The sequence below is a fragment of the Thamnophis sirtalis genome, unplaced genomic scaffold (genome assembly GCF_051295495.1).
Source record: "Thamnophis sirtalis isolate CommonGarterSnake01/CBP01778 unplaced genomic scaffold, rThaSir2_p1.2 scaffold_3, whole genome shotgun sequence".
Classification (NCBI taxonomy): Eukaryota; Metazoa; Chordata; class Lepidosauria; order Squamata; family Natricidae; genus Thamnophis; species Thamnophis sirtalis.
The window spans coordinates 36,801,773-36,816,703 of NW_028261383.1; the positions used below are offsets into that span (position 1 = coordinate 36,801,773).

The 14,931-nt window shown below is 38.2% G+C and overlaps 1 protein-coding gene across 1 annotated transcript in view; it reads left to right on the forward strand.

Moving 5' to 3' along the window:
• The window catches only part of CIMIP7 (ciliary microtubule inner protein 7), a 46,734-nt gene that overhangs the window by 12,348 nt on the left and 19,455 nt on the right, over window positions 1-14,931 (forward strand). The window contains exon 2 of the mRNA XM_087708699.1: window positions 13,035-13,148. Within this exon, the coding sequence (XP_087564825.1) occupies window positions 13,143-13,148 (6 nt within the window). The 5' untranslated portion in view covers window positions 13,035-13,142. The remainder of the gene's footprint in view (window positions 1-13,034; window positions 13,149-14,931) is intronic.

Genomic DNA, 14,931 nt, shown 5'->3' on the forward strand with positions numbered 1-14,931 from the left:
TCAACATTCACTCTGTTATATAAATCTAGTTCCCAAATAATATGACTTGCAGAAATTAGTTTTGTGGCAATTGATATTAGAAAAACTAATAATTATTCCAACCTCTCCTCCCAAATATTAGAAACTATATTCCTGAAAGTGAAAGAAAATTCAGTTCAAACAAGGAAATTGTAATTCCCCTCTTCTATTTAATTGTCTCTCATTCCTAGAGACTGTCACTGCTTGGACAAGTCCTTGCCATTTTCTTGGCAAGGTGTTTCAGAAGTGGTTTGCCATTGCCTCCTTCTTGGGGCTCAGAGAATGTGACTGGCCCAAGATCACCCAGCTGGCTTTGTGCCTAAGGTAGTACTGGAACTTATGGTCTCTCAGGCTGTAGTCTGGTGCATTAAGCATTACATCAAACTAACAAGAAATGGTTTACCAATTACCTCCTTCAGACCCTTTAGATCTCACAGATTAGGCCTCCTCCGAGTGCCATCTGCCAGCCAGTGCCGGCTGGCCACTACGCGGAAGAGAGCCTTTTCAGTAGCAGCTCCGACCCTTTGGAACGATCTCCCCGTGGAGATTCGTACCCTCACCACCCTTCAGACCTTCCGCGCAGCCCTCAAGAACTGGCTATCCCGTCAGGCCTGGGGGTAAAGATTTGACTCGTCCCCACCCGAATGCTGAATGAATGTTGTTTATTCTTTTAATTACATGTTATGTTATATGTTACTGTATGTATCCCCCTCCCATATAAGTTGTTAGCTGCCCTGAGTCCCCTCAGGGAAAAGGGCGGCCTATAAATAAACTTATTCCTATTCCTAGTAAAAATATTACAGATTAGATTCACATACTTCATAGGCGAAAATCAAATGAACCTTATTATAGTCTTATTCCAATAAAGAAGGCAACCATTATGGTTTGTATAATAAAATGTATGAACCCTAAAATATACCCAAATACATTCAGACACAAGCTATGTAAGAAAGACACTTGGGAGAGTAGTATCTTCTTGCCCCAGACCAATAACAACAATGCTGCAAATAATTGTTTTGGGGTTTTTGGCTTGCACAAAATTAATTTTTTATTTGCAACTAAGAAAACCAGAAATGAATATATTTTATAGGATTTAGATTCTCAATGTTTATAATCTGCACAAGATGTCTGAATCATACTACTCTGTAGTGTATAAGTACATAGTTTATGACTAAATTTATGCAATGCATAAAGCTATAATGTAGCAGTGGCTTTATATACAAAATTATATATATGTAAAACTCAGGCACGGTAGTATAACATTATGCATAAATTAGGCACTGTAATTTATTTAATGAATCATAATCTGCTATGTGTGCATCCAACCTACACTGCATAAATGCTTTTGTTTTCTAACTTGTCCATTTCTATTTTCTTTTTTGTTGTCATAATCTCCACAAAAATCCTACAAAGTGCTTTGTACTTTACAGTTTCAATTAAATTTGGCATTGGTCTGTCTTGTCATTTTCTGCTCTTATACAGAAAATATCCAGTTTCATATGATGTTGTGGAGATTGAACTTTCTTAAAATTGTAAATTGTTTCTGTGGGATACTGAAAAAGTTTTGTTTAAAGGGATTATATACCAACATTAAAAATATGGAAGAAGAAAAAAGTCTCTATTGACATTTATGATTGTTAATGCATCATCATAGTCTCCTTTCCTTCTCCAAAATTCAGAGCTTAGGGCTACTGTCAGACACTGGCTGTGAAGTTCTTGAAGGTATAAAAATTTCATTACAGACTATTTCCCTCTGAATTGATTCTCCTCGGGGATCACCATAATGAGCATAGCTGTGGGATACAAGATGTATTTCTAAAAGTAAGGTGCTGCAAGAAGTTATAAAGATATAAAATCAATTCATTTTAGTTAAATTAATGCATATAAAACTATGAGAAAAATCACAGAGCTAGTCCATCTCAAAAGACTTGCATGGCTCACTCAGCATGATTCTTCCAGCAAGAAGTATTCCAATATCTCAGAGGTAGCTACAAAGAAGAGGGAGTCAAACTATTTTCCAAAGCACCTGAGAGCAGAACACAAAGCAGTGGGTGGAAACTAATCAAGAAGGGAAGCAACCTAGAAGTAAGAAGAAATTTATTGACAGAACAATTAATCAGTGGAACAACCTGCCTCCTGAAGTTGTGAATGTTCCAACACTGGAAGCTTTTAAGAAGAGATTGGACAACCATTAGTCTAAAATGGTATAAGATTTCCTGCCTAAGCAGAGGGTTGGACAAGAAGACATCTAAGGTCTTTTCCAAGTCTTCTAGCTTTGCCTTGCCCTGCCCTGCCCTGCCCTGAATATAGTCTCCTGAACTTGTTTAACATTCTTCATTTTTGTCCTTTAGCAAGATTGTGACTTTGTCATCCCTTGAGATTTCAGAACATTTTAACTATGCATAATGCTAAACTTCACATCTTAGTAATAGATCAAAGCACAAATCTAAATTTATGAACATGTAAGTAATATATAGCCATATCTATATGTCTGTAAATGTGTTCATCTTTCAAAGTGAGATTGTAATTTTAAGCAAGAAGAAACATCAGTATCAAGGCATAGCCAGAAAGATGAATACTTGACAAGCACATTTAGATCCAATTTAGAATGTCAACTTTCTACCCTTAATAATTATAAGAATTTAAGGACAGATGCATCCTGCTCCATTTTAATATTCCAAAAACACAGTAGGTATCATCTGTTAAACCTTAGCTCTCCATATTGTTTGTCAACAGCAAATTTTACTGTAGAAATAGTCCTGGTTGCTCTTTTTTCGTTTAAAGTAATTTTATCTACAGAGGTAAATGCAGTCATTGATAAAGACTTCATGTCATCATAATAAATAAAACTTATGGAATAAATTTTTTTTATTAAATAAAACCTTTGTTAAATCTGTTAGACCGGTGTCTCTTACCCTTTTGTTCTTAGGACTGAACCACTTCTTATTTTTAAAAATTACAGAGGATCCCCAACGATTTTTTGTTGCATGAGTTATATTTATTGAAATTTACTGTATTAAAAATTAAAATATGCACCTGCTGCTGCATATTTATTTATTGAAACATGTAAATAATAATGCATTATGTATTAACAAAATATTTTCATTAAGAATCCTTTTTTAAAAATAACAAGAAGAGTGACATTGTTTTATATTTTTGCAAATATTTTCACTATCTGGCAAATTTTGGAAACCTCTGAGCGGGTCTTTCAGACCACAGTTTAAGAAACCATTAAACTACTGTTACACTACTTTATTCTATTTAACTGGGATTGGCAACTTGTTTGTAAACATTTCTGATTTTCCTAGACTGTTTTGTATTATTTCAACTCAAAGCCACGGTTTTTAAAAAAAATTCTTTTGCATTACAGATATAGGGACCCCATGTCCTTTATTATAAAAGACAGTCCATAATGGTAAGAAAACTGTCTTTTGGATTTATTAATTTTTCAAAACCTGGTTTAACGTTTATTCTGATCCCACAATGCTCACTATACAAATGGTACTACTTCATGCCCAATCTTTCACGTTCATGGGAAAAATATGGAAATGGAATTTTGTAAAAATACCTTTATACCTGGTGTTTGATTTTAGATATATTTATTAGAATATGCATTTCTGTAAAGTTTTTCTTGGTTTTGCTCCTGAATTTTCCACTACAAAGCAAATTATAGAAATTATTCCAAATTTGTCCCCTTTTCAGATTTCTCTTTATTTCTGAGAAAATGTCATCACTATAACTAAACTGTAGACCCCCCACATGTGATTCTACCACCACACTCACACACCTGTGTGTGGACACACACACATACAAACACCTGTGGCAAGTAACTATTAACCAACAAGTGTTTAAATTCTGAGATAAGGTTCTTCCAAGATGAAAGGGCTCCCAGGCGCCACTGAATGTCTTGGTCTTGTTTGAACAATCTAACTGCTTTCCTCACAGAATGGTTGCTTAGCAACTACATAAACATGGAGGGTTCTAGTCCCCACCACAGCCAGCTTCATGTGACTGCTCTAAAAAGCAGAAGGGACTGGCTGCTTTTAGGAGGCTCCCCTCAAACTGTGAGGGGATGCCAAGTCCTATTGTAGGGACATGGGTAAGCTCAACCGTTGTGATAAGTTTGGTTTGTGGCTTATATGCTTAGGGCCCCATCAGCAATGCTTTCTACTTTCAAAGAGCAAAGAAGCATCTGAAAATATCCCCCTTTGATCTGGAAACTCTTTGCCTTAAAAAAAAACAACACCCTGAGGCACTGAAAAGTTGTTACTGGATCTGACCAGCCTCAGTTTCCAATCCTTAAGAGAATTGCAGGGTCCAAAATTCAACAGCCAATGGATACTTTCTTTTTCCGCCCATAGAGAAGGTAGCTCAGTAAGTGTATTAAGCTTCAGAGGGAATTGATTCATTGATTTGGTATATTTAAAAAAACACCCACCTCTTAAAATTACAAACTTTGCCCTGCCTGCCATGGTGATCGATGGTCCCCCATCCAGAAACCTGGGGGGGGGGGGGAGGAGAAATATTTTCTAAAGAGAATATTTCATTCTTGTTATTGTTTCTTCAGTTGAGAATGGAATCTTGACCTGCTGTATCACGAATAAAGCTTTGCACATTAGTGTCACTGAACCAGGGCACGAAAGTGCCTAAGGGATGACACGACTCGGCTGTTAAGGTTAATTTGGTCTTGCAACAAATCAACCCAGTTCCGAATGGCAAAGTCGGGGGTTAGCTAGGTGACCCACTTTCAGTTCTCCCCCCTGATAATTAAACGGTAGCCTTGTTTATATTGTGGGATGGTAAGGGATGATTTTAGGCTGGTGTTTCACTGCAGTAGGGGACAGAAATGACCAGGTTCAGTTTGATCCAAATCCTTACAATCATCTCTGTACTGGGTCAACCTTGAGCTAGGATCCTATGCATTCACATCTCTTCCCCCCCCCTCTATTTCTGCTGCTGCCTCTCCCCCCACAGTCTCACTGCTGGGCCCCCCCTCTGCTTTTTTCAAAAGAAAATGATTAGGGAATAAGCCCTGTTGTTGCCTGGCAACCACAGCATGTTCATCTCAGGCAGAAAACAGGAGCCGACTTAGGCCAATGATAAAAATGACAATTGCCCTCCCCCATAACTGTACATGGTCTAACTTGCCTTCACTAATATACAGTATATTACTGTATTGCAAACTTTCACCAAACCTCATTCTCCTCCATTCTTTAAATTGTAACAATTCTCCAGGCTGTTAAAGCTTTGGCTGATCAGGCAGGTAGGAATTCTCATCTGACGATTTAGAAGGCTACTAGATATTTCTCTTTCTTGATTCTGATTTCTTAACTTTTATTTTCCATTAGAGCTGCCATTCTTTTCCCCCTTAAGATTTTCAGCAACTAAATACCACACGAAGTGCCGAGCAGAAAGATTGCTACTGCAGTGTGTGTCCCAAGGAAGAAATCAAAGATGAATTACAGAACTGGCAAATATGAATGTTACCTAATTATTTTACCATACTAGCAACTTAGCCCTTAACTTTTCATTTTTGGAGTACTACTTAAAGAGGGCATATTTCATTTTAATAGTGATTTTATTTAAAAAATATATAATTACAAAAATTAAAACCAGTGAAACTAAAAAAGGAAATAAAACAGAAAATGCTTTAAAAAATAGACAGAAAAACAGAAAATACTGAAAAGAGAATATAGAAAAGAAATACATAAAGAAGTGACTTCCCCATTCTTTGTAATTACAAATAATTTTAGTTACTTATCACTTTCTTTTAACATACAACAAATGATTTCTTCTTCCATTATCCCAACTCTTATCTATAAACAGATTCTTAAAGCCTCATCATTCATTCCTGGTCAGCAAAAGTCCATTAAGCGTTACCAGACATAACAGCATTTATCAATTAAAATATATATCAGGGTTCCAAGTAACACCCCTATGACAAATGGCCCCTAAAATGTCTATATATCTATTTTAAGCTTGATCAGATAAATTAACTTTATATTCCTCCCTTTTAACAATCTTGGTCATATATCCCTTCAAATAATGTCCTAGAACTTTATTTCTTTTAATGTTTTTCTTTATTCCTTCTCACAAAAATCTTCAATGTTTCAACAAGACTATTTTGGAAATCTAATGTAGAAAAATTATCAAGGTCACTCTCTTAGTTTGTTATTTGTAAGTACATCCATTTTAATTATTAAGATATCAACTTGTTTCTTCTGCATGTTCAATCTTTTTCCATGTCATTCTTGTAGCCTGTTATTTTTAAATCTAGTTTGAGATCAGCCTCAGTCTTGTCATATAAAACTTTTATAACATCATTTAAACACAGTCTTCAAACAGTCTTTAGAGTGCACTTTGTAGACTGTACACACACTATAAAGACAAAGACCCTTAAGATTAACTTCCAGGTCCATTGTTGAAAAATATACTTTAGTGTGTCCAGGGTTCATTCTGTATTAGTAGAGAATCCTTGACTTAAGATCATCGGAGCCTGGAATTTCCATTGTCAGTCCTGCTGATTGAAAGTCAAAGCAGCCATGTGACGGACCCAATTTACAACTTTTTTGTGGCGGTCATTAAGTAAACACAGTCATTAAGTGAATGCAGCATTATTTAAAGAAACATAGCAGTAGTTAAGTGAACATAGTGGTCATTGAGCAAATCCAATAATTCCTATGGGTGTTTTTTGCCAGAAACTTACTGAAAGAATAGAAACTGGCCAAAAACATAATAAATTGTGGTCATATTATTGTGGAACATGTAACCGGCCATAACAGGGAGCCAGTTGCCAAGTGTCCAAAATGCAGCCATGTGATGGAGGGGGAAGTTGCTACATACAGTTAGAACTCAGGAACTGGGTTCTAAGCAGCATTTAGGGGTCTATTGTAACTTCAATAGCTACTAAGCAACCTGTTGTTAAACAAGAAATACCAGTAAGTCAAATTTCTTCTTTAATTGTAATCTTTACTTCCCCTGGTTCCCTCTAGTGTCCAACCTTCAAAGTCTCACCCTGTTTTTTTAAAGAGAATTCAAATATTTTTTTCTCCCATGTGAAGGATTCTTATAACTAATTCCAAAATCTTATTTCAAATCCACCTGAACTCTTAATCCATTTGTAACTTTCCAAAATCAAAGTTCTACACCCTTTCGCTGTTTATTTCAAAATAATGTTTTGTAGTCCTTAAACCTGTATTATTTTGCTAAGGTTTGAAAGAAACCTACCCAATATTGTCACACTTGTCAGTTCAAAGGTTTCTAAAGCTGAACAGTTATTGACAAATGATTTTCAAGTGATTAGAAAGGTATGTCAACCCAGTGACTTTTCAAAGATGCCAACCATGGTTTGAGCAAGAAAGATGTAATGTTTCCAACTATGTGACACAGGGGTTGGGTTCCGGCAGGCATTACTGCAGGTTTGCTTGTGGGTGCGCTGTGCACATGTGCTTAATGTGTGCTGGCTGCGCATGCGCAGTGCAATAAAAATTGGTGCGCAGAAGCAAAAAACAAGATGGTGCTGCCCGGAGAACCCATGCAGGGGAGTGGCAGGCCTGGGTCGCTGCCAGTTCCAGTGACCCAGGCTGCCAAACCGCTAACAGTTCGACCGAACTGGTCCGAACCGGTAGGAACCCACCACTAATGTGACATTAGAAATAACTGGACAACCAGTGATCTATTGGGTTATAATTTCAGAGATATTTCCGTATCTAAACAGAGAAATAGAATGATTGCTGGTGGGCAAAAATTTAATGGGAATAATGTTTGACTTCTTATTGGCTTCCTCATTCGGTTTTCTTGTGGGAAGCTGCCAGTGAGTATTAGAAATATTTCTTTTTCCTCCCTCTTCCTTCCTTTTTCCCACCCTCCATCACTCTGTCCCCCTTCCCTCCTCTCCCCTCCCTCCCTCCCTCCTTCCTGCCCTGCCTTGCCAGACTGCAGCTGACTGTTGCTGAAGCATCAGTAGCCTGATGGCACTAAAGCAGTCACAATTTCCCCAAACTTCATTCCCTCAGGAGTCATAGGTCCCACCATTCCGTACCTTAGCCCATTTGAGCTCTCTTGGTTGAAAATGTTTTGCATAATGATGCACCATTTGTCCAGTTAAGGGTTACAGATAGTAGTATATAGATTATATTATATTTGTGTTTCAAAAGTACATTTTTAACTATATGACAAGATGACTTGTTGTTAGCAAGAAAATAAATAATAAAGTAAAATTTGGCTAAGATTTGGAATTTGATAGCATTTTAAATAATGCTATCTAAATATACAAATATACACTAAATATACAATAGCGCTCAAATGAGTGTCAACGTTTCCTCCATTGTGTTGTTGAGAGTCGAGCAGCATGCAAGTTTACTAATTAGTTGCAGTCAGATATTTAGATTGGATTTAGCATTTTTTAGCCACCTATTAAATCTTTTCCAAGGAGCTGGTATAGGCAGATGTTGTTGTTTGATGGTGTTAATGTATCATCACAGGATGTAGCTGTTTCAAATAAAGCTGCCTTTTGCAATTGACTGATGGCGATTTTATCAATGCTGTTGGGGTTCAAGTGGTGCTCCAGATGTTTTAGAATTGCACCCAAGGCACCAGAAACTATTGAAACTATCTTTGCTTTCTTTTGCCACATATTTTTATTATTATTATGGTTCATTGCATATTCAGCCAGATGCTTAGACTGGATTTGACATTTTTACCTATCTATCAAATCTTTCCCAGGAACCTGGGAAAGACAGATGCTGTTGTTTGATTATTATTTCTGAATTCCAGAAAAACAGTCTTAAATCATAGCTATTCTACATTGGACCCAGATTCTGCCGTGAAGCAGCTTGCTTAAATGTTTACTCCTACTATGCTTACTCCTACTCTGTAGTTTACCCCTACTGTGATCGTTTGGTCTTTTCTAGCAAGCCTTCAGTGAAAGCGACCCATTTCCAAATTCTCTTCATCTGTAGAGAATTGTTCTAATATTTTTCTGAAAATGTCCTTCACAATGCTTGATAAATATTATAAATAGTCTTTTCTTCTGCCTGATTTAGAAATACAGCTTAAGGAAGCATTCAAATTATCCTCTTTCATCCCTTCCTTCAATAAACTAATAAATCAAGAAAAGCTGAAGGATGCATTCTAATCGCAATATACCCTTGGTGGCAGTTTGTATGATATACATTGCCATGTTAGATGAAATATGGCACTGTGTATTAGCTGTAGCCCTGAGAGCTGTCTACAAATGTCAAAAATGAGACTCAGAGAAAATGGTGCAGAGAAACTAAATCTTTGTCTCCATCTTCCATTTCATTCCATTCTTTTCCAGAAGCACAAATACAGAATCACCAGATTTTGCTATGTGACTATTCTAAAATCTCACACACAAAAGAGGGGCAGATCATGGCATTCGCTTTTTAAAAAGATCTTTTTTTAATCCAGTAAGGTCAGTAAAAATAAGTTGGAAAATCTAAGGGCAAGAATCTAAAACATTGCTTTGGGATTTAATGTCATGTCTGATCATCCAAGATCCTTTTTGGCCTAATATCCATAATTACAGGCATCTCGGTTCTCCTCTTTACCAGAAATAGCTTCTATTTTCTAATTCTGATCGATAGTAAATTGCTGTCCGGGCTATTGTTCAGGGGATTATGTTGCTAAGAGCTTGAGTTATTAGAGTTGTTATTATTTGAGTAGAGGCAAGTTAAACTTCTATGATGAATGTCACTCATCTACAATATAGATAATTACCTCTGAAGAAACACTTAAAGATCATAAAATGCATAACCTGCCAGTTTACACTCCAGATTATGCAGGGGTTATATTCTGAATAATTAATAGTACAAAATAGTTCTTGCAAGCACTTCTTTAAGCAAAATTGTTTCCCATTTGCATTTTAAGGGGTTAGGATAGACCATCCCAGCATAAATTAATATAAAATAGGCACTTTTTTAAAGTGAAGAGCACACATAACCCTACTTATATATTATGTCACACTTTCTATTATAATTGTCCATTTGCAGCTTCTAAGTCTTACACTAGTCTTTGGAAACTGGCAATGTCTAGATAGTAACCAAGTAACCTTCTTTTAACTAAAAAAATATTTAGGGTGTTTTGCAATGGTTTAAAAGCTAACATATTTAATATACACATCGATCCATTTGATCAGGTGGAGATTTGGTCTGTGGAGATTCATCCAGATCATAGTTGTCTCAAAGGTGCTTTTTCAAAAGGCAACTGGACTGTTTCTTCCTTCCTCTGAGACACTTGATCAGATGCACAGTTATTATTCTGAGACAGAGCAATAGAGATGTGTCTGGGCAGGAGAGAAAGTAGGAAAATTAAATGGAAGAAATGCAGTGCCTGAATATTATATTTAGACAATGGCTGTTCACAAGAGTTGTTAGGCATAAGAGCTTGCCTTGATCAATTAATATTTATAGCGTGATTTAAAAAATTAAAAGTTCTGGCTCAGTGGCCTCTTTATGAAATTTGTTTTTGTAAATTCTTTGCTCAATAATTTCCTGCTTGAGGCCTGTGATGGACTCTCCTAGGAACTGGTTTTTGAATATAATCTTGTCATATTGCATATTGTCTCTGTTCTTTTAGTAAGGATTAGCCAATTTGTCCAATTTATAGCGCAATGTAACAGAAGATTGCACATGCCACATTCAAAAGCTTGCAGCCATTGCCTGATTCCACAGTGTTGTGGGACATGGTACTAAGTTTTTAGAACAGAGCAAGAATAGATAAGGAGGTATTCAGGTCTGCTGCCAAACTTGGTTTATGTATTGTAATACAGGGACATGGCCTGTTATTCTAAGTAATAACTCTTTCAAATTTGGTACCTCCAATTAAAGTGCTGACCCCTTGAGCAAAGAAATTACAAAGCATAACTCCACCGTGAAATAGCTATGTTAAAACGTATTAAGAGATTCAGCACCGTGTCCCTTTGTAGCATATGCTATAACCAACCTTTGTTAAACCTTTCAACCAAGACATTATTGTGAACGAAGCAGCCAGCAATGGAGAATATTGCTAGTATTCTTGAGAGAATCCTAAACAGGGAGATTAAATTCAGGTTGAATTTAATGGTTTAATGCAGGGGTCTTCAAACTTTTTAAACAGGGGCCAATTTATGGTCCCTCAGACTGTTGGGGGGGGCGGACAAGCTGGGGTGGGCATTGCTTAGTGGTCATATGACTGGGTGGGCATGGCCAATTTAGCAATCAAAACAATATATACAAATTAAACTTTATTTTTTTTATGCTCCCAGGGGGGTGGAAACTAGGTTAGTGAAGGGATGTGGCTGCCTTAATACAATATAATACAATACAATAGTAGAGTTGGAAGGGACCTTGGAGGTCTTCTAGTTCAACCCCCTGCCTAGGCAGGAAACCCTATACCGTTTCAGACAAATGGCTATCCAACATCTTCTTAAAGACTTCCAGTGTTGGGGCATTCACAACTTCTGGAGGCAAGCTGTTCCACTGATTAATTGTTCTAACTGTCAGGAAATTTATCCTCAGTTCTAAATTGCTTCTCTCCTTGATTAGTTTCCACCCATTGCTTCTTGTTCTACCCTCAGGTGCCTTGGCAAATAGCTTGACTCCCTCTTCTTTGTGGCAACCCCTGAGATATTGGAACACTGCTATCATGTCTCCCCTAGTCCTTCTTTTCATTAAACTAGACATACCCAGTTCCTGCAACCGTTCTTCATATGTTTTAGTCTCCAGTCCCTTAAGCATCTTTGTTACTCTTCTCTGCACTCTTTCTAGAGTCTCCACATCTTTTCTACATCGTGGCGACCAAAACTGAATGCAGTATTCCAAGTGTGGCCTCATCAAGGCATTATAAAGTGGTATTATGTGATCTTGATTCTATCCTTCTCTTTATGTAACCTAGAACTGTGTTGGCTTTTTTGGCAGCTGCTGCACACTGCTGGCTCATATTTAAATGGAGTCCACTAGGACTCCAAGATCCCTTTCACAGTTACTACTATTGAGCAAGGTACCACCTACACTGTACCTGTGCATTTCGTTTTTGTTGCCTAAATGTAGAACCTTACTCTTCTCACCATTGAATTTCATTTTATTAGATAGTGCCCAATGGTGAGTGTATTCAGTTTGATTCCACTCAATGGTGAATGGATAGTGCCCTTGGGGAATGTATTCTGTTTGTGTGTGGCTTCTGTTTGTGTATCTCTCTCTCTCTCCCCCCCCCCCTGCACATTCCGTTTTTGGCCTCCAGAAGACGGGTGGGACTGGCGGGTAGACGGGTGATGTGGGTGGGGCAATTTTGTGGTACCACGTGGGCTGGATTAAAGACTTCAGTGGGCCATAACCAGTCTGCGGGCCATAGTTTGACGACCTCTGATTTGATGGTTGACTTGGGAAGCTGTCTGGACTTCTCTAAATACAGGTCATCCTCGCATTACAATCATAATGAAGCCTGCCCATTGTGTCATAATTGCCTATTACCATGTGATGGTGGCAAAAATATGATTGGCCCTATTTTATGACTGTTTTTGTAGCGGTCATTAAGTGAACACTGGTCATTAAGCATACCAATGCTTCATGGGATTGTGGGATGCTGCAAACAGCCATAAAGGCGCCTGGCTGCCAAGTCCCTTGAAATGCAGTCATGTGACCATAAGAGGGGGGAGACTGTCCTTTGTAACTTTGAATCTGGGTCATAAATATCCCGCAGATGTGTTCCCCGGAACGTCAGACAGTCAATAAGCTACCAGTCGTAAGTCATGGATCACCTGTGACATCTCTTCGCCTGGTTCTTTGCCCGTATCTGAAGAGCCACTCTTCAGTTGTAATAATAAATCCTTTTAAGTATAATCTTTATTGTCATTGTACTGAAATACAATGAAATTGGTTAAAGTTCTTTCTCTCATTGTCAAAGACAAAACGTGACTTCCCCTGGTTTTATTAGTATCAAGCTAACCAGAAAGTTTGGTTTGCAATCATATTGCCCAGTTACTAATTAGGGACTCCCTCTTGCTTATCTTTCTTTAGCACGCCAGTGGTTTCTATGGCAACCACAGAAGCAGATGCAGGAGTGACTTCAACCAGGAGTATCGTAAAGAAGCCCGTCCACAACCTCCCGATATCTTTCTGAAGAGGATGAAGGTGAGTGGCAGTCGCTCTCTTCTTGCTTTCTCACAGAGCTGCCGGAGAAGGTGAGGGAAGGTTGCACAAAGACCTTGCCAGCACACCTTTCCGTCATTCAATAGATACAGGTAATCCTCGACTTACAACCGTTCATTTAGTGACCGGCACTGAATGACCATTTTTCATACTTATGACCAGTGGTGACATTCAATTTTTTTTATTACTGGTTCTGTGGGCGTGGCTTGATGGGGGTGCTTTGGTGAGGATGACAGGGGAAGGATATTGCAAAATTTCCATTCCCTCCCTCTGGGTCCAGCCAGAGATGGCATTTGTCGATTCTCCGAACTACTCAAAATTTCCACTACCGGTTCTCCAGAACCTCTCAGAACCTGCTGATGTCCCCCCTGTTTATGACCATTGCAGCATTCCCATGGTCATGTTATTTATATTTGGATGCTTGACAACTGATTCATATTTGTGACAGTTGCCCTGTCCCGGGGTCATGTGACCCCCTTTTGCAACCTTCTGACAAGCAAAGGCAATGGGAAAGCCAGATTCACTTAACAACTAGGTTATTGATTAAACAACTTCAGTGTTTCACTTAACACACGTGGCAAGAAAAGCTGTAAAATGGGACAAAACTCACTGAACAAATTTCTCACTTAACATACATTTTGGGCTCAATTGTGGTCGTAAGTTGATGACTACCTGTAATAGAAGAAAGGATCCTCTGACTATTAGTAACAGCTTGGTTTTGCTCAGAGACAAAACATGCATACACTGGTCGTTTGCCCCTCTGTAAACTCTGAGCAGGTAGAAAATCCTAGAGTTCTGGACTTCAGAACTTTTCTCTACTTGATTGGAGCAGTTATTCAAATCTGGCACCCATCTTCAACTCCTGCTGTAAAAAAACTACTTTCTAAATGTGGTACTGCATAAAACTGTTTTTCTCTCGTGATTATTTTTCCTTTCCCTTTCCAACCCTTGTTTGCTCTTAGCTGAAGTTCAAAGCTTAAAGAAAATGGTAAATGTCCCGATAGAATATGCTGGACTTGTTTTTTTCAAATATGAGTGTGATCCTGAATAGCGGTAAACTATATCTAAAAATAACCTAACTGACAGGTTGCCAAACAGCACACAGTTACTTATCCCACCCACCCCTTGTTGGATATAGGTTGAATTTATTGAATTGAATTGAATTTATTGCATTTATATGCCGCCCTTTTCCCCGAAGGTTTAGTGCTTCTCAGGAAGAGTGGAAAATATAGGTTGAAAGATAGCCCAATTGATAGGTCCCAAGTATGGCAGAGGAGTTGAAAGAGAATTAGAATCAGAATAGAGTTGGAATAGACCTTGGAGGTCTTCTAGTCCAACCCCCTGCTCAAGCAGGAGACTGTATAGTATAGGGCCTATACCATTTCAGACAAATGGCTGTCCATCCTCTTCCTAAAAACCTACAGTGATGAAGCTCCTATAACTTCTGAAGGCAAACTATTCCACTGGTTGATTGTCGTCACTGTTAGGAAGTTTTTCCTCAATTCCAGGTTGCTTCTCTCTGTGGTTAGTTTCCAACCATTGTTTCTTGTCCTGCCCTCTGGTGCTTTGGAGAATAATTTGACCTCCCTCCTCTTTGTGGCAGCCTCTCAAATACTGGAATACTGCTAACATATCCCCCCTACTCCTTCTTTTCTCTAGACCAAATTTAAAGGTAAAGGTTCCCCTCATACATATGTGCTAGTCGTTCCCGACCCTAGGGGGCAGTGCTCATCTCAGTTTCAAAGCCGAAGAACCAGCACTGTCT